The sequence below is a fragment of the Falco biarmicus genome, chromosome 14 (assembly GCF_023638135.1).
Source record: "Falco biarmicus isolate bFalBia1 chromosome 14, bFalBia1.pri, whole genome shotgun sequence".
In the NCBI taxonomy this organism is placed as follows: Eukaryota; Metazoa; Chordata; class Aves; order Falconiformes; family Falconidae; genus Falco; species Falco biarmicus.
In genome coordinates, this window is record NC_079301.1 from 20,289,165 (window position 1) to 20,314,887 (window position 25,723).

The 25,723-nt window shown below is 44.3% G+C and overlaps 1 protein-coding gene across 1 annotated transcript in view; it reads right to left on the bottom strand.

The window, feature by feature from the left end:
* TRPC5 (transient receptor potential cation channel subfamily C member 5) overlaps window positions 1-25,723 on the bottom strand; it is a 66,761-nt gene that overhangs the window by 2,006 nt on the left and 39,032 nt on the right. The window contains exons 5-9 of the mRNA XM_056360019.1: window positions 23,151-23,473; window positions 18,495-18,690; window positions 2,262-2,468; window positions 2,040-2,081; window positions 253-342 (exon numbers count right to left, since the gene is read on the bottom strand). Of these exons, the coding sequence (XP_056215994.1) occupies window positions 253-342; window positions 2,040-2,081; window positions 2,262-2,468; window positions 18,495-18,690; window positions 23,151-23,473 (858 nt within the window). The remainder of the gene's footprint in view (window positions 1-252; window positions 343-2,039; window positions 2,082-2,261; window positions 2,469-18,494; window positions 18,691-23,150; window positions 23,474-25,723) is intronic.

Here is a 25,723-nt window from a genome sequence, read left to right on the forward strand (position 1 = left end):
TTCCTACCGTTTTCCAGTGCTTCTGTCTATGTAACATGTTGTATATTAAAAGCTGGGAGGCAATCATATGAGAAGACAATAATATTCTCTGCTCAACGCCCCCCCCACCCCGCGCACATCCTATATATTCTCAGCTCCAGTAATAGCCCGATTTCCACAGCAGGTTACAAATCATCTTCACAGTCAGTGTGAAGTCTGCAAATGACTTCTTGTATTAATATAATAAATTATTATTAAGGAATAATAAATTACCTTGAAATTTTCTTCTGTTAAACCTTCATTGGTTTTGGAAGTTCTTATCATTGCCGCGACATATCTTTTTACAAGATTTCTTATCACTTCCTGGAATAGGAAATAATACGAGTGACTCAGCTGCTGCCTCAGAGCAGACTCTGTTCTTAACGGCATTTCACCGAGTTCTGACCGACAGTGGCTGTCCCGACGCTGCTGTCTAAAAAGAAAATCACTTACCATTCAGACCAAAACACTTTCTTTTAAACAGAACAGACCTTTGGAAAGGGTAATACACCTTCCTTCTCGAATGCTCAGTTGTTAACTACAGTGAGCAGGTATTTTGTACTCGTTTTGTATATGTAAAAGTCGCTGAGAAAAATTTCTTGATGTTCTTAACTGTCCTCAAGCCATTTAACCTCAGCTGCTGAGAGTTTTTCAGGTTACCGTTCTCATGTGTATACGCTGTGTATCCTGACAGGCTAAACTCGCCATTTGAAAGTTGTTTATCAGGTATGTGAAAGCCAGGGAGGGTACGCTGACAACAAATAACCTGAAGAACAGCCAGGACCCCACAGGGCAACACACATTCATGTTAAACCACATCTGCCAGCTGCCTGGGTGTTCCCTAACGGCAGGTTAGAAACTCCTTCAAGGCTGCTGCCGTGTCTGTGGACAGCGCTGGAAGGACCAAGTCACACCCCCAGGGCCTCCTCCGAGGGCTCTCGTTCCTCTGCGGTACCTGGGCTGTTGTTACGGTACAGCTTTGGGGCAGGATGAGATCCGTCCTCTGTGTTCGTGCACCTCCGTGCTGGCTTTACAGATGCAAACTGGTACTTTGAGCTTGTCCGTTTATCTGTGCCAGCCAACATACACGGAGGTTGAGCTCCACATACAGAAAATACTCCAAACCTTCCCTTCATTCCCCCCCTTCTCATAAGAAGGGATAACGAGCCTGAGCATCACCAAGCATGAAGATGGGCTCCGCACCAAGGTTTTCCTGGGAGGTTTTTTAAGAGATCCCACTGTTGGTGCCCGTAAGCCGTGCTGTGAAGTCAGGTAGTACCGAATGTCTGTTGTCAAAGGCGATTAATTATGTTAAACATCAACTTCAGATAAAAATACTCTTCAAAAAGCAGGAGGTGTCTTAAGTAAGACAAATTACTAATGGCTTTTGACAGCATAGCCTGACGTACCACCTAACATTCTGGAAAGTTTTTTTTCCTTCCAGCACGCTGGCATAATACATCACACTGAATTCAAGTACTGAAGCTGCTGGTTTTAATACCGTTTCATCCTTTTGTAGGTTGGCTTTAATGAGCACTTGATGTCAGGCAGGCGGAGAACAAACAAAACCAGCGAGATTCACAAAGGGACCATTCCTCCTTCCTGAGCTGCCCAAAGGAAAATCCCAACCAGTCTGAGTTAGGGATGCCTTACAAAAAGAGCAGGAGAGGAACAACTCGGGAGCGCGTACAAATGCTGCAGGAACAGTTCTAATCGGGACGGTGTGTCAGCCTGGTCCCCCGATGGCACTGGGGATGTCACTTTGACTTCAGCAGCCAGACTGATACCTGGCAAGTTTTCCACTACTTCAGAGGGGGTGAAAGGCTAGGAGTGATTTACTGAGCCATTGGGAAACGGTTCAGTAATTATTTAGGAAATGTTTTAATTCACGATAAGCAAAATCTTCTTAGCGGACCTATACTTATCAAAATACATTCTAGAAGCAAGCAAGAATGGAAGTATTAGAAAATGAGCAGGAAGAAAAACCAGCAAGTAATAACTTTATGTGCTCAAAAGCGTACCTGGTAATGTTGATTCTGAATCAGGTTGTCAGCGTGCCGTTCCTGGAAAGAGAAAGGCACAGATATGTTACCTGTTCAGTCCTGTCTTTAGAGCTTCCGAAGGCTCTTAGCACATTACGATCCAGCAACCTTCCTCCACACCAGCAGCGTGGTGGCCCATGCAATCCTGAACATGCATGAGCACCCTCGAAAAATGAAGTATAAAATCACGCAGCTCCTTACTGTGAATGTTTTGAGGTTCTCATGCCTCTTCTGTTCATTGTCGGAGTCGTTGCCTGGGCACAGCTGATTGTGAATCCACTTGCAAAGGTACCAGACTGACTTGGGACTCGGGACGATGTTAAAAGGAGGGGGCAGGGTGGCGCCTTCATCAAAGTAACTCATCCAGAGCTTCGTCCGTGCAAACTTCCACTCAATATCCGCATGGTCCTGTGACAGAAGGAAAGAGACTATCAGTAGCTTCAGGCAAGCTTTCCTGGAGCAAATGTCCACAGCTGAGGAGGTGACACGTGAGCAATAAAGGATTTCTCCAGCTGCAGGCAAAGCAGTATCGCTTCTTCCATCTCCCTCGCTGGGGGTGTACTTAAAAAAATCAATGTGAAACGTGGCTAGAGTGCAAAAATACCAACCACTGAGAAATGAGATGACAGCAACATTCAGCAAAATGAATTTCACATGCTAAAGCCCAACTTTGTCCTTTAGAGGTTGTGCTTGTTAATTGCCAATACAATAAGCAAGAAAACACATTTCTTATTTTGCTTTTTCTAGCACTTTTATTATCACAAACTGTTGTTTCTCATGTCCAAATCCAACGAATTCTCACATTCCTCCCTGGAATAAGATCTTCTGTAATTTTTTTTGATTTGTTTGGTTTTTATAGCATCCATTAAGTCAGCTCTTGATGAAAGTGACACATTTTAAATCTTGCCTCTGCATTATCCTTACACAAAACAGAAGACATCTTACTGCACAGGTTTTGTGGTGGTTTTGGTTTTGTTTCATTTATATTATCACCATGCTAGCTTGCTGTGCTCTAGTGTTTTTCATCCCAACAACGTAAAGGTAGAAAATCAGTAGCATCATTTTACAGCTGCACAGATAAGCATACAGTCCCTCCAGTCATCAGGACATGAATACTGAGTCTATGCAAGACACTGATCTTACAGACTGCAAAACGGTGATCTCCAAATCAAGTTATTTGCAGTGTAATCTGTGGAGCCAACAGGCTGATCTGCCCAGTAACAGACTGCATATTCCCTTCAGCATCGGGGCAGAGAGATCTACCTACAGCCTCCGTTCAGCGACAGACTGCAGCTTTCAAAATGGATGTCATGCTGGTTTGCACTAGTTTTAAGTTAAAAGATGCCGCTGTTTTGCATGTTCTGCAGAAATTCTGACATTAGACAGAGAAGAAATAGTTTGAAGCCTTCAAGCCAAGCAGTGCTGAACACAGCTTACAACAGTACACTGAATTTAAGTGGTAAATCTGTGTATTGTTATCACTGCAGAGTATGGTGCATGACATTTTGGCTGTTCAGCATTTACGTTAACAGTATCTGACATGAGATTAAGCCAAAGCCGTGATGATCTAGGCTAAGTAACAGCACCAGACAGGAGAAAAGGACAACGCGGGCCTTTAAGTTTCTGAGGAGATCTCAGCCAGGTTGGAACTAGCAGCCCTCTTGAGTGAGGGATGCTGGGCTGCAGGGCAGCAGCTCTCAGAAACAAGCAGTAAAGTGTAGGACAGGGAATTTAATAAAATATGGCTGAACATCATGCCCAAAAAATTACTACACTGGCTTCTGGCTACGCTCCAGTACTCTGACATGGGTAAAATATGCTTGCATTTTGACCGTGAGGGGCAGCTGAACTCCATTTTAGTAGCGTATTCAAATTATGCACAGCTCTCAATTTAAAATGACTCCCTCAGCGGCCCAGGAGCACATTAGTCTCTGCAGATGGTCTGAATCAGCCCGGAATACTATTATCCCCTGCCATCTTACCGAAAGGGCTGGTTTCACGCCATGGGTAGACCAGAGAAGCAGCCTGCCATGCCTTCTTTTTGCCTCATACATTATCAGACCCTGTAAGCCGGAAAATTGCAGCACCACTGTGAAGTATTAGAATCCGATGCTGGTGGAAATGAAGTTCTAGGTAGTAAAAACGTAGTTTGCAGCAGTAGGAATAATTGCCACCAAAAAAAAAAAATAAAAAATAAAGAGGAAAAAAAAAGAGGGAAAAAAAAAAGTCCTGCTCAGTTTTTCTTCATTTGTCTACCTGCAGGCTGCAGCACGCTCAGCAGAGCTCGAGGGGAGCAGGGCAAGCTGTTCCTCCTTCCCAGACCCGGGGTTAGTGCTCCGAGCTCCACAACCAGCCCACAGGACGACTCCTGCCTAATGACTGCCCAGAGTTAAAGGCAGAGCTGTCCCAGCCTCTTCCAGAAGCAGGGCTGGCTGCTCCCTGCTCAGTCCCAATGGCTTGCTCATGCCCATCATTCTACCTGGAAGTTTCCTGGTCCGGGCAACTTCAGCTGGAACAGTCGTCAGCAGAAGGATGCCCAGCACCACACGCCAGGCGAGCCAAGGGGTTGAATTTTTAACAGCCACAGTGTCTCTGGGGAGGGCACCCTGCCTGCAGGGGAGGCAGGAGATCAAACCTGGCTTGCAGAGAAGGGGCCTGAGCGGCAGCTTTCTGCGCTCCACCTGGATGCACCCGCTACCAGGGAAAACCCAGCGGTGGCAGCATCTTGAAAGGCTGCGGACAGGAGGGGCAGCGCTGGTTCAAGCACCTAAAGCATTCTGCAGGGGAATAGCTGCCTGACACCAGCACCGAGCTACTCAGCCCTGCTGTGAGTAAGCCTTTCTCAGGGTGTGCAGGAACTACGGACACCTGGCAACACTGATAGCACTATCTGGGGCAGCTGGAGAGTTTAGGGCAAGTAGGTAGGTAGGTAGGTGAGTAGCTGAAGGAGAGTGCAAAGACTGTCCCTTTGGATAGACATAGACATATTTTATGTTCTTTGTTAACACAGAAGTAGGTGTAAATGTCCTATTGAGAAGTCAGAAAGGAGAAAGTTATAAATCCACCCTTCCCTTCTAGAAAGGTCCAGGGCTGGTGGCGGGGTGGGATCAGGTGCAGCGACTCGGCAGCCGTTCCCTTCAGCACGTTATAGAAAGGGCATGTCCTGGGCAGAGGCTGTTGAGCAGTGATGGTGGATGCTGTTTGTAGAGGATAAGGCAAAACTGTAGTTTGGGGATTGCAAATTAGTTTCTGGGAAAGGAAGAAGGAAGAAAAGGGCTAAAAGAGTTTTTCTTCACAGAGTGTTTTCTTTCTGTTCTTTCATTTAACGTAGCCTGAGGGGACCGCATGGGCTTGGCCAGGACTTGAATGCAGATGCTGGGCAGCGCTGTGAAACTTAGTGGGAGCTTCCCATTGGGAAGTGTTGTGGCTGGTCTGAACAAATCCCTGTTGATCTGAATGTGCCTGTGGCTGAGGCTGGTGGATGCTGGCCTCAGCCCCCACCTGTATTTCTTCCTGTGCAGTCTCAGTCAACAAGTGCAATATAACCTCTCTTAAAAGACAGACCCTCTGCACAAAGCTCAAAGTATCCCCTCTTGCTCCTTCTCCCCCTTTGCTGCTGCTGTGAATCCCCCAGGGTTTACAAACTCAGGCTGTCTCAGTTACTCACCTTGATGTTTTGAGAACCTGAGTAAATCAGATGAGAGCTCCTGGCAGCAGTTTTGTGTTGGAAATATATAGCAGAGAGACATTTCAATTTTACTGAGGATGTCTTTGCGTGCCAGGAAACCACCGTTTTCTTGGTTAGAGCTCTCTTTAGTGCTGTAAGCAGTGAAATCTCCACACAAAACAACAGCTTCCGTAGCTCTCCACCCTCTGTTGAGTACCAAGAGGACCATGCTTCGGCCATCGTTCGATACCCAATTCAAACCTGAGGCCCTCCGGAGCTACAGCCAGCGCATCAGTCAGTGCGTGGGCTGTGAGCGCAGCCCAGTGGACCACCAGACGTGCTCCAGGCTTTTTGTGCCTCTCCCCAGTAACTGCAGGCAACCGGGCAAGATCCACATTTTTGAGAACTGCCCGAGTCTGAGCCTGCTTTGCATCAAAGCTGTTGCAAAGACTGCACCTAGGTGAACCCTCAGAGCAAGCTCCTGAGCAGCAGTACAGCCAGAGTCCGCACGCAGACGGTGTGTGGGAGCCCGCTCCCAGGGACGGCCAGCAAGGACGTAACCCTGGCAGGCTTCAGGGGAGGTGGGTTTCGGAAGGGAGAGGCCAGAAGGAAGCGCAGGTGCTCTGCCCCTGCACGGGGAGCGCTGGCAGAGGGCACGCATGCACCAAGGGGAGCTCAGCGGTGCAAGATGTGCCGTGCGGCGCTCCGCCGTGGCGAGGGGCTTTGGGCAGACGCACTGCGCAGCGAGGACAGGATGCTCACAGACCCGTGCTGTCTCATGCAATGTTCTTAAATGACGTGTTTTTGGTAACATTTATAATAAGCTAAAGAAACATACCCACTAGCTTGGCAAGTGTGACATCGTTGTTTTAGGAATTTAAATCCAAGCTTGGATTTCACTGTCCTCTCTCTGAGCTTCTTTTGCTCTTGCCCTTGTTCCTGTCACCATTTTCTTTCAAGCGCTGCTCCTCATTTCAGCTATAAAACACTACTTCTTAAGAGGGCTGAGTCCTCAAGCTCAAAGAACACATGAACTCAAAGAAACAAGCGCTCGGCTTCTCTGTGAGAAAAAAAACCTGTATCACTATCACAATGCGAATGTGTCATACCGGCCACATAATCCTCTTGCAAATCTCTGCCATTTGAAGTGAGAATTAATCTCCCATAAAGATTTCCCCGTGGGATTGCTGAAGCCATCTTACTGTAGCAGTGTGAGGATTTTCTAATTCAGTCAAAGTGATGTATTCACAGATGTGCCAGATTTTAAATAATTACCTGCTACACTAATTATCCAGGATAATTCAAGCATTAATCTCCATCTTCATCTCTGTGTAGAAAATCTGTTGTTTATATTTTGTGAAATGTTTTCTATAAAGATTTCCATCACCATCTCCTTGCTGAGCCATATGGTTTCGATCCTACTTTGCCAAGTAACCGCCAGCTTCTCAGCTGGTGCTGACCCAGCCAGCACAGACCCAGCAAGGGAGGACTGTTCCAGTTCTCTGCGCGAGGTGGCCACCACTGCCGCAGCCACTGGATTCCTCAGCCTCTTCATGGGTTTAGTATTTCAGCTCCCTTGCGGCTGAAAAGCTGAGGGAGGAAAACACTGTTCCTTTTAACTTGGCACCCAGGAGGTGAAGTACAGGGCTGCCCTGTGGGAAGCCTGTGGCAAATTGGCCACCATCTCGTGGACTCTTGAATTAGCATCCCTGAAAGCACTGGGATAGTCCTGAGTTTCCTTTAGCTCAGCTGGAATGGAGCATGGCAGCTCCCCGCACTCTTCGGTTGGCTCTGGATTAGGCAGGTGTACAGCCGTGGCACTAACACGCAGCTGAAACCTAACGCTGAGATGACGTAACTGGGCAGCCAGGCACTCTGGCATCTCCACCTTTCCACTGGTAAACAATCACAAGATAATCAGTTACTTAAGCTCCTCTCCGCTACACAGAGGTAGGTGCACAAGGGCTTCTGCCCCTTCCCCTCAGTCCGTTCCTGGGATGCAAATCCTCCCCGCGCCCCCTTGGGAAGGATGGTGTGTCACGACACCTCGCATCTTTCCAGCCGGCACAGGAAGGGCTGCGTGTGCCTTTCTTGTGCTTTATTATACAACAGTCAGTGGGCTAAGCTGGAAATCAGGCTGCTGCCTGTCAGCCGCAGATACAGATGGCTGTGACAATGCCCTCAGGACCAGGCTGGCTGGCTGTGGCTGAGTGCCTCCGAAGGAGTCACGAGAAGCTTTCCAGTTGTGCCAAGAAGGCTGGCAGAAGCCAGCGTGATTTCTGCATCAGTAGTGGGACTGCTTTCTGCTGCTGTCCCAGGAGGTGCCAGCAGCAGCCCCCCAAGATTAGGAAGTGCCCAAGCTGTAGTACCTTCCTCTAGGACGGAAGCAGGAGATGCAGTATTCACCTTTAAAAGGTGCTTGCTGACATCCCTTGTTTGCAGCATATCGAGTAAGGGAGGCTCGTTGCCTTAGAGGCACAGGAACTTCAAAAGTGCTTTTTTGCTGTGTAATTAGCTGCGCTGCAAACTGTAGGAGAAATCATTAAACTCTATTTAGTATATTTCTCTCTCACGTGCCTCTTTCTTGCTCTTTGCTAAACCCAGAGCAGGAAACAGCACAGAAAATATATCGGTGATGGCTTTCAAGCAGGCTAGCATAACAAAATACATACCCTTGTGTGTCCTGAACAGAAAGCATTGTAGAAGGAGGGCTGGGAGAAAGTTAATCTTTACAGAACCTGACACAGACAACTCTTGCGCACTTCCAAAGCTGTTGATTTTGTAATAGGTGTTGGGCAAACTGGTAATAACATCAGCAGAGCTTGGGGGTTTAATGACAAGCTCAGAGAAGCAAGCAGCAAAAATCCAAGCAGGCTATTTGAGGTAAATGATGATTGATATTTTTCAAAGAAAAATATGTCATAGAAAGAAAAAAAAAAAAGTCTATGAGAAAAATCAGGGACCTACAAAGGCAATTAATGCATAGGTAATTCAGCTGCAGCTGACAACAAATGACTTTGCTTTCAAAGCTGGGGATGACATACTGAAGGATAAGAACTTAATAGGATCAATTTCAAAAATAATACAAGAAAAATTACTAAAGGAGGACAATCTAGCATTAGAAAAAGCAATTAGAACAGTTAGGGAATGAGACAGCCAGAGAAGAGATGAAAGTACTGGCTGGAGCAGAATCCCACGCTGCAGTGGGCAGAGCAGACCGAGTCCTGACCAGACGTTCACGCCAGGGAAGCTGGGGTGGCCCCACGGCAACACACAGCTTTGAAGAGGAGCATGTGGCAACGCTCTGGGGACACCAAGCCCACGGCAGATGCAAACCACCACATACGAAGTGCAGGAGCACCCAGAGTGAGGGAAAACATGCCTGGAGAGCCGCAAAGCAAACCCCGTGCACGAGCACGTTGCAGGAGAACGGGCAAGGGCAGGGCACGCGGCACGGGAAGGGAGCGCGGCTCCCCGGGCAGCAGCTCAGCCGGGGGCGCAGGGCGTTCTGGCTCTGGCACCCAAAAGGAGAAGGGCATTCGTGAAGCGTAGGCAGGTCCTGAAGAAATACCCATAAATTAATACCAGCACTGGGATACAAGAAAATTAAATTCTTGGGCCAGGATACAGGTAAAGACTTGATTTTGGAAAAGAGCTATCCTTATCTGGTAAAAGGCAGAAGGCAGCAAGGCCCTGAAGTGAGGAAATTGAACAGCACAAGGGAGAAAAAACTCAAAATCTGAATTTTTACATAGCAGACACTTCAGATAAGCCATCAATGGGATTGTGAGCCTTAAAAACTTGAAAGCTGGATGAAGATCCCAGTCATGGTAGAGCCCATAAAAGGACTCACTGTAACAGAGGAAGTCAGGAAAAGCTTCCTTAATTTTGCCGTGCCCGAGGTCCATCACTTTAAACACATCAAGGGAATGGCCAGTTCAGTGTCAACAACACACAGCACAGCAACTGCATTTATAAGATGAATAAAGGACTCCCTCCTGTAAGCATAGGCAAAGAGGCTTGGGAATTATGGAAATGGGGTAGGTCACTGGTTGTAATGGCAAAGAAAACCACTGGCTTGTGAATACAGAAGGTCAGGTGAAGAGCAGAGCTCTCCCGCCCGAGTGACACTGCAACAGGCCCATTGCATGAGCTGTTCCACTGGCCATTGCTTCCCCAGAGTGGACCTGCACACCGTGAGCTGGCTGATTTTCCCAGCTCTGGGGAATCAGTTTGTACTTGGAAAATGCATGCTTTAGCATCTCTGCCATCGCTGCTATTTATATCTCGCATGTGCAGAATATATTCATAATTAAAATTTTTATTACAGCTTGCAATGCACTACGTTCCACAACGTATTTAGGTTGTATGTATGTATCAATTACCTTCCATCTCCCACCAGCATACTGGATGGAAACAACGATAGCTAATGAGAAGGCCAGGGAATATTATATTTGAGAAAACACAGCAAACTGTGGATTGTGCTGGTTTTAGTGCAGTTAAATTATTTGAACTGACACCTTTTTTTTTCCTACAGTCATATTCCCAGCAAAGTTCAGTTTTTATTTTAATAGTCAAATAAATCAGAGCAGTAGGAAGGTCAGGCAGACAAATAGTTCTCTAAAAAAGTCTCAGCAGGAAGAAACAATAAGAAAGATATCACTAAGGCTTTGTTCTTCCTGCCATCCATTCTCTCCCCTTTATCACTGCCTGATAAGAGCCTCTTTTCATGCTGAAAGTCAGAGAGATAAGGTGCATCTATGCTGATAATGTTAACTACCTCCAGCCAGGTCAAAATCAAGTAATTCACACATGCCTGTAGCAGAATGGTGGGCTGAGAAGGTATGTCTAGCTCAAAGTGCTTGAATGTTGATGACTCTATTAGTACCGCGGCAAAAAAAAAAAAAAAGAACTTTGCCTCATTTCTGCTTGCACGATTTCCAGAATATTATCTCTGATCTTTTTCTGCATAGCCAGTCAGCCTGGGATTTGACTCTTCCAAGGAAGAAGAAATGTCTTGAAATTTATTGCTGGACTGGTGGGAATCAGACATGAGGGAGAATCCAGTACTTCTCTATACCCCTCTTTCTTTATTTCTTGGTTTTGTTTTGGTTCCCCCCCCGCCCCCCCCCCCCCCCCCCCCCCCGCCAAAAGAAATTAGCCCCAAGAAGAAAACAATCCCAGTTTGGATCCACATGTGAATTTCAGATCCCAGGGTCCAGTCTGTACATTATAAGGATGTGATTTCAGCTAGAAAATCTGATGTCAGCTGCAACAAAGGTATTTAAAGTTCTAACAGTTTAGTTAGCGTGTTATTTAGGGCCATTTGTAACTTTTAGATCTGAGCCCTGATTAGGAATGTCACAAGGCACATTTGACGGTCTTTGCCACTGACTCTTCTGCTACAAAAATGTTTACCAGAATATCTGCTCACATGGAGCTGACCAGAAAGATAGTAACACAGTGGATTCATGACTGGTCTGATGCTGGGAGCTGGCTTCATGTGTTGCTGGATTTTCCCTGAATCAGAGCTCTAAGCCTCACTGTACCTCCTTATGCTTTACAACCTTTTAATGCTCATATATACACAGCCTTTATATCCCTTCCTGAAGTAAACAAAAGAATAAAATTATTATTCCCAAACTTCCATAGTTAAGTAATGAAACCATGTATGTATATTCAGGTACCAAATGCTTTAGTATTTTGCTCTTTTATGACCAGTCATAAACTGCCTTTTCTCAGCAAAGGAGTGGAGATGGACTATGTCTTTTATTGAGCCTGTAAAGGTCACGGCACCAGTGGGAGAAGCAGGTGCCCGACACCCCTGGAAGTTGCGCAGTCACTTAAGTGCAGTGCATGAGCTTAGCTGCCAAAAATTGCTCAAAAATGAAAAATCCTAGCTAAACATCCCAATCATTTAAATATATCCTTGAGCCAAAAGAAAGGGAACCCTTATAAATGGATGAGATCACTCCAGCCTCTAAGTGAATCCCGAGCGTGCAGACAGCACTGGTTCAGGAGGTGAAGCCCCTCTTTCCTCCCCAGATTCTGAAAGCAGGGTCTGCAGCTGGGGAGCTGCGGGGGACTGGACCAGAGCACAGAAATGCAGACAAGGAGCCACAGCATCCAGCTTATTAGAGATCTTCCTGTTTAATTGGATGGAGATGTACGTATCCTATTTCACCTATATAATCAGCATCCACTTATTTGCTAGATTGCAGCGTGTTGAAAAGGAAGTCTGTGAAGAACTGGCATCTAAAAAGTCACATTTCAGAGGATGCTTAATATAGCTGTTTCCATTGCTCAGTACCAGGTGAAAGCTCTTCCCAGATACATCCCTTTCAGTTTTCCACTGCTTTTTCCCCAGTGACATTTTCCCTTTATCTTTCACTTTTCCTCTTCTGTCTTTTTAACAAAAGTCCCCTTGATCCAAAAGCACAAGATAATGCTGACTGAGTTTGTCAGGCCTAAATAAAAGATGGGATAATGCAGGGGGCTGCAACCTATGTGGTTCCATCTGGATACTTCAACTTCTATCATGTAGCAAGAGCAAAACTTGCTGTGCTGCTTCGCACGTAATGGGCAGAGAATTATTGACCTGTCATGCGGGGCACTGGTGTGTTAACTACACCAAAGAAAACACAACCCACCCGTATCAGTGCCAGCAAATTCCCTGTAACATCTCAAATCAGCCAGGGGTCATCTACAGATTGCAAGCTCATCTTCTTTTTTACTTAAATGTAATGTTTCTGCTCCTCTAAATAAGCCCCGGAGTGCTTTTGCCATGGTGGTACACAGGGTCAGATAAATATCTGGGTTTTCAAAGATCAAAAACAACAGAAGGGATTAACCTTCTGATCCTGCTGATAATGCTCATATGAAGGGGATTTGCAGGATTGGGCCCTAGGATGGAGAATTAGCTTTGTCTAACAACAGAAGAAAGATGCAGCATGTGAAGTCAGAGCACATCCAGTGCTTCCATTTAGAGGCTCTGCGAACACCAGATGAATATTAACAACTTGATTCAAGTCCATGGGTTATATGTAATTAGGCCAAAGCCAGCAAAAAGACAAACAGTTCTACACCTTCAAATGAATACTTCAGCTTGCTAACAAAAAGCAATTAAGCTGCCTGCCAGTCTAGAGTGAGGCTCCAGGGCTAATTTCGCAGGCCTCTCGCTGTATGCTAGCATCACAGCACGCAACTGCTGCAACGTATTTCCCTTCACTTTCAAATAAAAATCTGCTGGGAGGCCCCCACATCCAGCCACAAGCTCCAGGGAGAGCGCCCAGCCTTGGGAATCAATCCCACTCCTCCAGAGATGTGCTACACTACTCAGGAGGGAACTAGAGAGCAGGGGTCCAGCATTTCTTCACACGTATTGCACTCTGTGGGGAAATGGAACAGCAATCTGCCTGCCCAAATGTCACAAAAGGCACCAAGTAAGTTCAGGAGAATTTGCCATTTCAATTAAATGTTACTGATGACACAGATGAGTTTTGGGAGTGCAGTAATTGAAATCTGGGGAATTACAGTTGCACTGTAGAACAAAAAAAAAAAAGACTTGAGGGTATTACTTGCACCTAGAACACAGGGTCTGCACATGGACAGTGACCAGCAGGATGTGTGTGTTGGTCAGCTGGAGCCCCTGAGGGCCATAAAACCACGGGCCAAACAGCCAGCAAACAAAAAAAAAAGAGGCATTTAAGCCCCTTTCTAGAGCCTAGTTGTTTTGTTACACCATAAAAAGCTTCAAGAGACATTAATTCCAGCTCATATTGGCAACAAGAGTACAGCAAGAGCATAATTTCATTTCCTGCAGTATGACGGAGTTAAAAAACAAACATATCTTAATTACTCCTAAGAAATTCGAATTAATGGTTCTGAAATGGGGTTTGTGACATAAATGTTTCCTGATGCTTTACAACAGCTTCGATTTCAGTCCAGGCTTTGGAGCTGGCCTTAACTCTATCTGGGTTATATGGGGGACAATCTCCTACCCCAAAACCTGCCACAGGTGGGGACTGTCCAGCTCTGTATCTTGAACTAAGTTTATTGATTCATAAAATTCTTCCTTAGCAAAACCACCAAGAACTATGCAGGTCATGAAAGCAGAGGAGGCACATTTTTTTGACAGTCCTGAGGATCATAGATCAGAGTGGGGAAGAGAATTTCTACTGCTGTTGTGAATTAAACTGGGTAACAATTACTGTCACGGTGCTGCGGGAGTTCAATTGGCGCAGAAAACTAGAAGAATTCTTGTGTTTTGTAGACCAAGAAAATTTTGACATGACTTCCTGGGGAAATCCAAAGTTATCTTGGAAACAATGTAATAGGGAGCTGAAAAATCTTTACATTCCCCTGTGCTTTAATTTTTAAGCTCTTTACTCTGCAAAAATTGAGCAAGTTCCATGTACAACATCCCTACACTTCGAATCAAGATTTCCTGAAAGTGATCACTTCTTCTTAGCTGCACACACCGTTTCTATTTACTGTACAGCTTTTGTTTTGCTATGCAAAATATTTATCATTTTCACTCCTGTCCTCCAGAACACATGCTAATCCACGCTATTTCATTCCATCATTTCAAACTGCACCCCTAGTTTGGTGTCCAGTGCCCATATTTCCCAATCTGAACACTGACAACTACGTTTCGATTCGGTCATATGCTCTGCTCCAGACATAGGCTTAACAAAATTAAGCATGCAGCTGTCCTCTGCAGTAACAGCTGTCCAGATGAATCAGCTTGAAATAACAGACACACACAAACCAACAGCAGGATACAAAATACAATATACAAAACAACTTCATAACTTAATACATACCGCTAGGATGAAGTCATTATTCCAGCATCACACCTACACCACATATTACACACTTGAAGCTGTAACACCATCCCTTTCATGCACAGCAGTTAAGAGGTGATTTTTCTCAGACCTACTTTGGTGTGACGCTGTCCCTAAGGTATATTAAGCATCATTGTACTTTCCTAAAACATCTGAAAGCTCTCTCCTTAACCTGTCAGTGGGATGCCTAGTGCTGCAGTGCTGTTGTGCACCACTTATTGCTCTAACTCACCTGGAACTCCGATTACGAGTTCACAGCCCTATGGTTTTGCTCCTGAAGATGGGTCTTAGTTGCCGTTCTTCCATCGATCTTGATTCCCATTGTTCCTTCGGCTGCGGAGTCAGAACTGTTGGTACAGTTCCAGTGACTAATTCCTGCATGGCTTCCCAGAATATCATGGATGTGTCCATAAGGAACATGCTTTCAGAAAATATGCATAGATGGCTAATTCCCTGCAAAATAAACCTGCACCTAGGGCACCAGAAAGGCCAAAACGCACCTGCACCCCAGGACCCCCTGTAACATCCACTATTACATTGTTTTGAAAAAAATTACAAACTAGCAGAAGGATTGTGTAACTTCAGATGCAGCCAAGTGGCAATCCTATGAGAAATAGCCTATCACATAAAGTGTCCTCATTACCCACTCCGTTACTTTCTGTCATTTTACGAATGATGGAGCCACCTGGCTACTCTCAGATAAGTTGCATTGTCCTTCCTCTTGTCATCATGACGTATTCCTCTTCTATTCATCAGGTGATGGTATTTCTGTCACGTCTGGGAAGGTATTGAAATGAGAGACCTGGCAGCGCGTAACATCCAGTTGCATTCTGTGCTGCTTGTATAGAACATTCTGATCTTCACATATTGAAACAGCGCAAAGTGTATGGAAATTCTGGTGTGCATTTGGATTTTGTTTGCTTTGTCAGTGAAACCAACCAGCTCTTGACAATGGTTTGGCAAAAGAGAAAAATGGGCTGTATGAAAAAGCCCAATATTGAAACTGCTTCAGGGTACCCCTAGAAAAATATATTCATTCAAGTCTGAAATAGCTTAGTAAAAACCCCAACAACATTATGGCAGAAAAATTCTTCCTTCTGAATCAGAAATCACTCAAAGCCTTGTGGAGGTTTTACTCTTTGCTTGCCTTGCTCTGTCTTCCACAGACACCCTGCGGTTTCATGCTGTGTGCAGACAGCGCTTAATTAACTTTCCCAGCCCTAACCCCCATACTGGGGAGGCACAACGAAGAGCAACGAAGGAGCAGCTAAGATTCTCCTTTCTCTAACCTCTCAGCAGAAATTCATGTATGTATGAGACAACGGGGGAAAAGCTAACCTGAAGAGTAACTGCTACAAAAGTATTAACATATTTGTCCCTGGAAGAAAGTAGGGGAGAGAGATTGTTTACAATGCTGCAGTGCCACTGGCTCATTAACAAGTGGAATTAATTAAGATGTCCTAACCATTCTACTGCAGGGAAATCAACTAGCAGAGATGCACTCTCATCCCTGCTATCTAGCTCATTTTATTTCTCTGCAGAGTCCTGCACACGGCACAAGATTTTCTACTGATGTATTTAAGAAGGAAGACCTCCACCTAGCTCCAAGGGCTGCTTTCCCCTCCTCCCTCCCTGGAATGCTGTCATTCCATGGGTATTCGATGTGATATAAATACCAGGAGGAAGAAATGCCCAGTCTAGCAATCAGTCTACTGTGATTCAGAAAGGGGTAGACCTGATTACAGGAGGTTAACAAATGACCCACAAATGTAAAGCTCAACACTTATTAATTAATTGTTTTCTTCAGGGAAGAGATTAATTTATGTTTGCCCTTAGAAGACACATGAAGAAAACTTGTCCCCGGGAGAATGCTGTGAGCATGCAGAAATACTGGCTTCCAAAACCAAGCTGCATGCACTGCTCAAGAAGAGGCTGGAAGTGACTGCCTCTTGCCTTCCCAAGAAATGTCACTGCTCTCAGCAGCAATTGCAATATGACAGCTTAAGTGACAAAGAAGTGTCCTGTAGCATTTTCACTGTCATTCTGAGTAGGGGGCTCACGCTGAACTGCATGTTATGCCTCGGTTATCTGGTGAGTTCAGTCCTTCACCCTCGGGTCTCTCCCAAGCCCACTTCCTGATGGAGCAATTCACTGTTCCCAACGGCTCCATACACAAAAACATTGATGTAACAGTCCGCTCTGGACCATTCACTTCAGTTAATTGTTATGATGGGTCTCTCTAAGTCATGTGAGATTGTTTGTAATGTGTCATTGCATCACTCAAATTATTCAGGGAAAAGAATGATGAGTGGTTTGCATCCCAGTGAATAGCAAATACTGCTATTCTTACGCCAATCTTAGGTTTGGGCTTTGTGTCAGTGACAAGCCTGTGTGATGACAATAAAGGAAGGGGAATGGGAGAAAATGGCCAAGGAGAGTATCTTTGTTTTCTGTCCCTCATTCCAATCTCCCTGGAATGTGAGGAGTAGCACCGAACAAAGAGAAAGCACTTAAAGCATTGAAACAGACTGATAAAGCAGTGATGCCTTTGTGACAAGCTGCTTTTCAGCTCATTTGGAAGGTCAATGGTCCAGTTTTTCTCATACTTTTTAACATGATAAAGATCAGGTGTCCAAAAGCATCACCGATTTGACTGGGTCTGTGCTCAGTTTGACTAGATAACTAAATTCAGGAGCCACTTGAATCAGCAGATGATCAACAGCAGTTGTGGAACCTGTTCAAGCAGAAAACCCGATGCTATCCTCCTCTGTGTGCTTTAGCCAGGAAAGGATCTCATCCATGTACTTCCCCAGAGATTTGTCCAGGAAGTTGTGAATGGAAATAGTAGGAGAGCTGGTGCTCATTCTTCTTCTCCCTCTTGTTTTGTCTTCTGTCTTCTAAAGTAAATGCAAGAGTCACCCAAAGCAGAGATGTCTCTACTCTGCCTGTACTTCTGAGTGACCAGCTGAGGACACTAATGACTTTCCTAACTCCTGTAACTGTTCACGGATGAGGTAACACTCCATCACCTCACTATCTCTGAACCTATCATGTGTAGGTGTCAGGTGTGGAAAGTAAGTGCCCACTGGTTTACCTTAAGCACTGTGCACACACTATTTATCTTCCTTCCATACCGTTTCTGTGTAGCTTACCTGAAGAGCCTTAAAATGCTGCTTTAGTTTTCAATCTATTGACAAATTTAATCCTCAGTGTACACATTGGCTTTTAGGTACACAGAATGAGATTACAGCGGAGACACCAGTTCTGAACATTCAGAGGAAGATAAAGTTAAGCTTGAAACTGTCTCTAGAGCCAAGTGGCAGCCCTGCGCTGCCTCAGCTCAGATCCGTGCTGCACTCACTGAGGTTACCCAGGAATATGAGACTATGGGTCTACAGAGTCAGCTGCCATGGGACTGGCTGGTGCTATAGATGGAAATGATTAATTTTCAGTGGGAAGACTGGAATAAGAAATTACAGGACCGGGCTCCTGACACCAAGTTTTCAAACAACAACAGAAAAACAGTAACAGAAGAGAGAAAGAAAAAAAATACACCACCCACCACCCCAAGTTAAAACCAAACATCAGGAAGCAGTGGGAGGGTTTCCCTTTATATACCCTCTCTGCTACAAAGTGTATCAGCTGCTAAGGATAAGGTGATCAGTGAGGTTACTCTACAGGAGAAGACAAGGGCAGATCACAGCAGAGAAGCCTTTTCCAGCTAAGAAGCATTACAAACAGAGCAAAACCTCCTCCGCTAGCATGATTCAGGCTACCGAGCAGAAATCCCAACTATATGCTGTCAAAAACTGGGGGCAGCCGTCTCCAAGCATCCCAGAAGATACACACTTGCTAGAAGCCAAACAGATGAGGCACACGGAGAACAACAAAAGCAAAAAGAGAGAGAATGAGGTAACTTACAGCAATGAGCTGGTAGGAGTTGTTCATCATGGCTATGAGCATGTTCAGCAGCACAACAAGGGAGATGACATTGTAGGTCCCAAACATAGTGGCCCCAACAAATTCCGTGAATTCATGTCTGGCTTTCACGTTGGTGACGTAGAGATTCAGCAGACCGAACACAGACCAGAAGAGTGACTGGAGGGTCTCGAAAAGTCTGCAAATAAAACCAGATATTTACTTGGCTACTTGACTCTGGGGAATGGAAAACAATGCAGGTGGGGAACAGCTAGACACAAGGGAGCCTGGGACACCACAGAGCGGCTGCTCAGTGCAGCCATTTATCCTCCCTGGGAGGCAGTCTGCACTCCAACCACAGTGACCCATGGGCCAATGCATGTGACAGCTGTGTCACATCAACATTTGCTACCCACCTGAGAGCCCTGTCTACATCCTTGTGAGATGCAATGAGCCCAACTGCCCTGAAGGAACCCAAAGTTGGCTCTACACACATGCAAAGAACAGCCACAATATATCCTCTCTAATTAAATTGCCGTGCTGGGATATTGTTCTTACCTATAGATACAAACTCACCTGTCTAATCAGTGACTGCATCGTTAACATGTCTGCAGAGTAAATGTTGAGGGAACAAGTACAGCATGACCATGGCAGTTAACCAGCGCACAGTGCACAACAAGGCACCACAAGGTAGGAAATGTGAGTAAGCATGCCCACTTGCACCTTTTTGCTCTAAAGCAGGCTGAGAGCTTGCAATTACTTCAGCTGCAAGTGCACCAGGCCCTGCACGTGGCCCAAAATGCTGGTCGCTCCGGCTTGCTTGTGCAGCAGCTCCCACGCACCACAGCGCAGTGCCCTCGGTAGCATGCTGCAACAATTGATCAGTAATGACTCAGATGGAAGAGAGTCATCACATTAATCCAGCTCAAGAGGTTTTCTTCTTTTGAAATCTTCCTTCCATAGATGAACTAGACCTGACCTCACTGTGCTTTACAGCTGATGAGATCATCCCAGGTCTCTATTTGCTTCAGCCACAGACAACTGACCTTTCGCAATCACGTCAAATACATAATCAGCAATCTAAATAATTGCTCTATTTGGGCATCTTTAGTTTGGCTTTCCAAAATATGGCATTTATATCATCAAAAAATGACATTTATATGCCTGTTTAAGAGTTTCCATTTTGGCCTGAGGTTAGTAGGTATTTTCAAATACTACTACTAGAAAAATCAACACAAATAATTCAGATACTTTATTTGACATACCAGGAATCTGTTCTCCCAGCTTCTCTGGGCATGTGTTCCACTTGCACCCTCGTGCTTTATATGGGGATTTAGTTTCTTTATATTTTCTGGACATATCTTAAGTTTTTCATTGGCCAAAATTATAAAGACTTTTCAAAGCAAAAATCCTTTCTCTCAGAACTCAAGCTCTTTGTTAGATTTATTAAATAAGTGAGGTGGTAAAGTAGGGATTAACCAAAGAATGCTAAAAATTTATCTATCAAAAATGATGGGGTGCTAGCTATCTTTTAACTTACTTTAACTATTAGCAGCAGAAGTACTGATTAGGCTGTAGGCTCAGGGAGACAGAGGTTCCTGTCACAAAACTGAAATCAGTCTTAGCAGCAATCAGTGCATGCTCTGAATTCACAGTATTCACCAGGAATGTAATTTGGGCCCATACTAAGGCAAACATATCCACACATGGACACGTAGTTCCTCTTGAAAAAGACAGCAACTGGGTTCTGCAACTTTGCACAGACCTAAGGCTTGGTTACTCTTTTCTTGGTGTTTAATGACAGATCAGAACCACAGTCTCTTCTCAATGTGTTTCAGGTGAGTCTCACACTGCTTCAGAGAAGCAGCTTTAGAAAAAAAAAAATTTGGAAATTGTGAGTGAGAGACTATTGACTATCCCCTCCTGCCGAGTATATTTTGGATCTTAAGCAAATAGGAGAATCATCTCAAAGCTCCACCACTCTCCAGGGACTTAGAGACAGCAGGTGCTGCCTTCTGCCACAGGAACCCTCCCGACCTCCTGCAGTCCCTGGAGAAATGGCCCCAGCAACCAGCATGACCCTCCAGCGAGGATGACACAGCAGGCAGTCAGGTGTGACTTCCTCAACCCCTTCCTCCTCTTCCTCTCCCTCTTCTTCGGTTGTCAGAATCACAGCAATAAACATATTTCCAAATTGTCTGCCTGAGCAGTAGACACTTTGCTTTCTAAGGGATGGTGAGGCCAAAGCATAAAACCTTAAATTATTCATGACTTCACCTCCTTGCTGTCACAACAGAATATTACTTTTCCATGATCTGTGTTTGCGAAGCAGAAAATTTCCTCACCAAGAAAATATTAAACCCATCCTTTGGGAGTAATAGGAAACAATGCACCAGTAAATAGGTGTCACATTTTAAACAAGCTGTACAAACACAAGTGGCATCCTGCTTTTCCTTCCCTTATAAAATTAGATCCTATTGTGTGACTGCCTAGAAATGCTGGTAGAAATCAGAGGGTATTGACTGAAAGCTTTTTACATTTATTCTTTCATTAGGGATGAACTATGAGCAAACTTGGAGGTTACACCAGCTCTGACTTGAATTCACTCCAGCCATGTTTGCTCTCCTTAGCCCAACAACATAATTTTCTGTTTTGCAGGTTGCTCGCACTTAGCCAGTCACCCATGCTGTGCATCTGCTCGAGGGCCAAATGTCAGCTTGTACTGGGGGTGTTAATAACGACTATTTAAACTTTTAAGAACATGTTAAATAAATTTCTTAAGCAAGTCTCAAACAAAAAGTAACTGCAGAGCATTCCGTCCCCTGCCAGGAGACCTCAGTCCTAATGGATACCCTCCCACTGCGATTTTGTTTTAAACAAACCTCTGCCATAAAGGCTGAGCCCCCTCAATTTCCTTTCTGTGCTACATTCTCCTTGGCAGGGGGTTTAAACTGAATGTTAGGGTGGGAGAAATTGTGGTCTGTATTTAAGCGGTTCTGCACACTTTCTGTTAAGTGGCGTTTCTTAAGTGGTATCATTTCTAGTTCCCAAGATATTACATGTTCTTACAGACCTGAGGATCTTTTTTTTTCTTCCTCCTGACCCAACACTCTTTTTCTTTAGTCAAATCCTGCTGTTGTTTTTTCCACTAACCTGCCGACAGTGAAATCCATAAAACAACTGGTTTACAATGGAGACAGGTCCAAACCAGCATGCAGAACTGAACACATCTGTTCACCTAGCTCCAGGGAAAGGCAGGCTCTAGTCCCGAACTTCGTGGGTTTGGCCATTTTGTGAGCTAGAAGCTGCCACTTAAGAAACATTGTGCTTGCCAGACATTTCTCCCTCTGGCTGCTGCATCAATATGGACATAGATCAAGAAATAGTGTTTGTTATTTAATTCCTTTGCAAGGGCAGCACAACACGTTTCTGAGGCAGGCGAAACAATTAAAAATAGAAAAAAGACTGAAGTCTATAATTCTGTTTTTTATTAGCACAGTGCAGTTCCATTCACTTCCTCCAGATACAGACAGGTTTCATGAGAAAATTAATCAAGCCTATGGTGTTCCTGCCCCGTCCTGGAAAACAGCAGCTCGTCTGGTCTAACAGGTCATGCTGCTCTGCTAAGGCTGGCCACTTCTTTTAGGGAGGAAGCCCAAAGGACAATGCTAGAGACTCTTCCAACCCAGTCATGTGGCCTCAGCCATCATCTGCTTTTGATAACGCTGCAAATACGTCACAGATCCCTTCTTAACCTCAAGCCTTCAGCTGAGGAAGGGTGGGGAATTATTGGGCATTATGACAAGTTTTATTTAATTTAGCATAAAGTGGTGGACAACAGTTTTGTTTTGCTTGTTTGCAGGGCGTAGGCCTTTTTCTAGACCGTGCTTTATTTATTTCTCTTCCCATTGTGTTTTAAGTACTGTGCAAGCAGCAAGAACAATCGGGGGGGCCTGATTATTATAATTATTTCCACTATTAGTAATTAAAACAAATACATCAGAAAGACAATTCATGTTATTTTTCAGCATGTGCTATCTCTTTCAGCCCTGCCAGCTGTCATCACAGCAATTGCCATGCCAACATCTCAGTAAAGTAACAGCATTTCCACCAAAAAGTGTTTTGCTGGGATTTTAGCTTCACCCGGATGAAAAAAAATCAGAGAAGTCTGCAACATCATGTATGCATAAAAATGTCCTACATGAGATTGTTGTTGTTGCTGTATCACATTATTTATTAATACCTTTTTTTCATAGGTTTATCCAGGTTCCTACATTTTGTTTGGCTTCCCCTCCTCTCTCCAGAATCAGACAAAACAATTACGGCAAAAGGATATTTGCTTTCTCAAATATACTGTAATTGCATGTAGCCATAATAAAATTTAAGTTGCAGGATCATGTAGGGAGCCTCCTTGGTCCAGAACTAAAACAATTGTCTCCCGCTGCCAGACCTAACTAAAAGTCTTTCTGACAGCAAAGCTCAGCAGAATGTCTGCCCCAGTTAACTCACACATTTCCTGCATAGTCAACGAGCTCACCTGATATTTGCAAATGAATAAATAAAGGCGCTTTCAGTGCAGTGACAGAAAACTTGCAAAGGCAGGTAAGACAGGGGACAGTGGAAGTCAACCTTAAAAACAGAAAGGAAAGGATGTCTTACGTGGAGAAGGCATTGTTCTGTTTCTCACATCGGATCCCCTTGCAGTTGTTGGGTTCCTCCGAGGCACTGGTCTCATAATAAAAATAAAGCTGGTTCAGTCCATTGGCAAAAGCCAGAAGCACCAGACAGTAGATAAAAAGGAATTTAAGGATGTCTAGCAGCATGCGTCCCAGAGAAATCTGCAAGGGTCCCAGGTGTGAATTTGCTGTAAACAGGGATATGAGACGCAGGGAACTTAAAATGTTGGATATTGCAAAGAGGGCTTCTGCAATGAGAGTCGGGTGCCACATTTCCCATTCCTCCCTCGGACGAGAACCGTTGTACTGAAAGAAATGACAAGGGTATAAAAGTAAATTATGTTGTAATTACTCTGAGATTACTCAAAAAGTCACACCTACTAATACTAATGCTTCACATGTAAATACTAACCAGGTGCTGGCGACACAAGAAGTACTTCTAAATCTCAGCTACTGTCAGACTAACATTCGGGATTCAGGATTTAAGCTGACTTGATCAGGGTAGAGACTCAGGTTTAATAATGCCTTCTCATGAACTCTCCCTACTAAATCATGACCCCCGATATGGATAGCTGTGGGACTAGCTTTTCTTTAGAGGCTTCTGATATTTTGGCTCTTCTTAGCCTATATTTAGAAAACAGGCCTTTTGATTTTTGAGTTCACTGTCGGTGGGTTCTTCAGGTCCGTGGCTTCACAATCTCCTTCTCTTTCAATATTTAATGGGGCTCAGACTGCCTGAATGAACCCTTTTAAGCAGGTTCAGGTTGGAAATTTCCGATTACTTCTTTTTTTCTTATTCCTCCTAAATATCAACTGCGCATTCAAAACACTGCACATTCCAGGAAGAATGTGAGGGAGGGAAGAAGGAAAGCAATGAACTATTAAGGATAAGAAGTGGATGCTTTCTTTCCCTAGTAATCTCAAAGTGTCAACAGCCCAGAACCAAAATGCTTTCTTCATATTAATTTTCTTATTAGCTAATTTGTCACGGCAATTTTAGGAGAGTTGCTAAAGCAGAGGTCATAATCACAGCTGAAACACTGGATACATTTGAGTGCATCAATTATAACCTTAACTTGGTTCACAACGTAACTGTAAAAGCAGAAACATTTTCTGAGCAACATGCAGCCAGATGCAAATAGGTAGCACAAAAGAGCTGGTCGCATAAATGTAACTACTCTGGCTTAACTACACAGGCACAGTACAACGGAGCCAAAGACATTTTAACATCAAGGAATAATTGTCCTTTTAACATTTGTCTCTGCTCATTTAACGTGTATAAAAAGGCAAAAATGTACTTAGAATAATACAGCTAATAGCGTAGCCAGCGTGTTTAGAACTCCTAAAATAATTTTTATACCTTTTAAAAGGAAACAGTATCAGTATCATACTGACGGATGAGTTTGCAGGGACTTTCTATTTAAATCTGAAGGCCCAATACACGAGCTCACAATTTTTTCAAGGACACAGCTAAAAGCAAGTTGATATTTCAAACTGTTCCTCTGTATGAAGGAGTTGAGACATGATACAAAGGCATTTCAGCATGACCTCTGATTGCTTCTGACATTTCCAAACTGTTCTTTATTACATGAACATCATGGCCAGAGCCTGTTAACTTGATTTGAAGATAGGTCTTAAAATGTTTACAAACAAGCAGACGTTAACTTTTTGCCAGTATCCAGCAGTGGGGGCGGACGGTTGCGATCAGAAAGCCTCACGGTTGCTCGCAATTCACATCTGCACGCTGACTGGACACAGCAGCCCAGGGGTGTTCTGCTAGGGTTTAGCACAGACCGCATGTGAACGTACATGAAAAAGTCTTCATCTCACATCTACTTGTAAAACAACTTGTTAGGGGCATATTTTGGCCCTTTATAAATGGATGGTATGTCCTTGCTTGGAAAACTGTAGTGTCTGTGGAGCAGCCTAGCATCATAGGCGATAGAGAAACAGAAGAGTTCAGAGGTATCTGATGAAGCTGGGTATCGGGGAAGGTTGGAGTTGTTTGGGTTAGGCATCAGAAGATGAAACACAGCAGAGATGTATACAGAACAGTACAACTAAGTTATCGCAGGCAGTCACATTTAGCCTTCCTCATTATGTGGTAATTCAATGCAGCAAATTAAAACTGATTAAGAAAGTATTTTTACCCTACAATTACCCTGAAGATTTCACTGGTATTGGACAATATTAGGGCCAGGTCTTAGAACCAGTCAAATCAAGAAAAAAAAAAGCCTCCACGTAAAAACAAGGATGGAAAACATTAGTGTCAGTATGCAATTTATTTTTTTGATATTTGGCAGAAAGCTAAATGTCCATGTAATCCTTTGAAGTTCTAAGAAGTGTTAGAATATGGTATATTGGCATATATCCCAGCCTATTCCAGCTCGAGGCTGTTCTATAAATAAAAAAAAAACCTTTACAAGTCATGTTGCAAAAGGTTTTGAAGCCATTATCAACATTACAAATCCTCAAGTTTCAGAGCACACTGCAACCTCTGAGTGACACAGGTCAGAAGGGAACTTCTGTGAGCATGCTGATTCAGAACTACTCCTA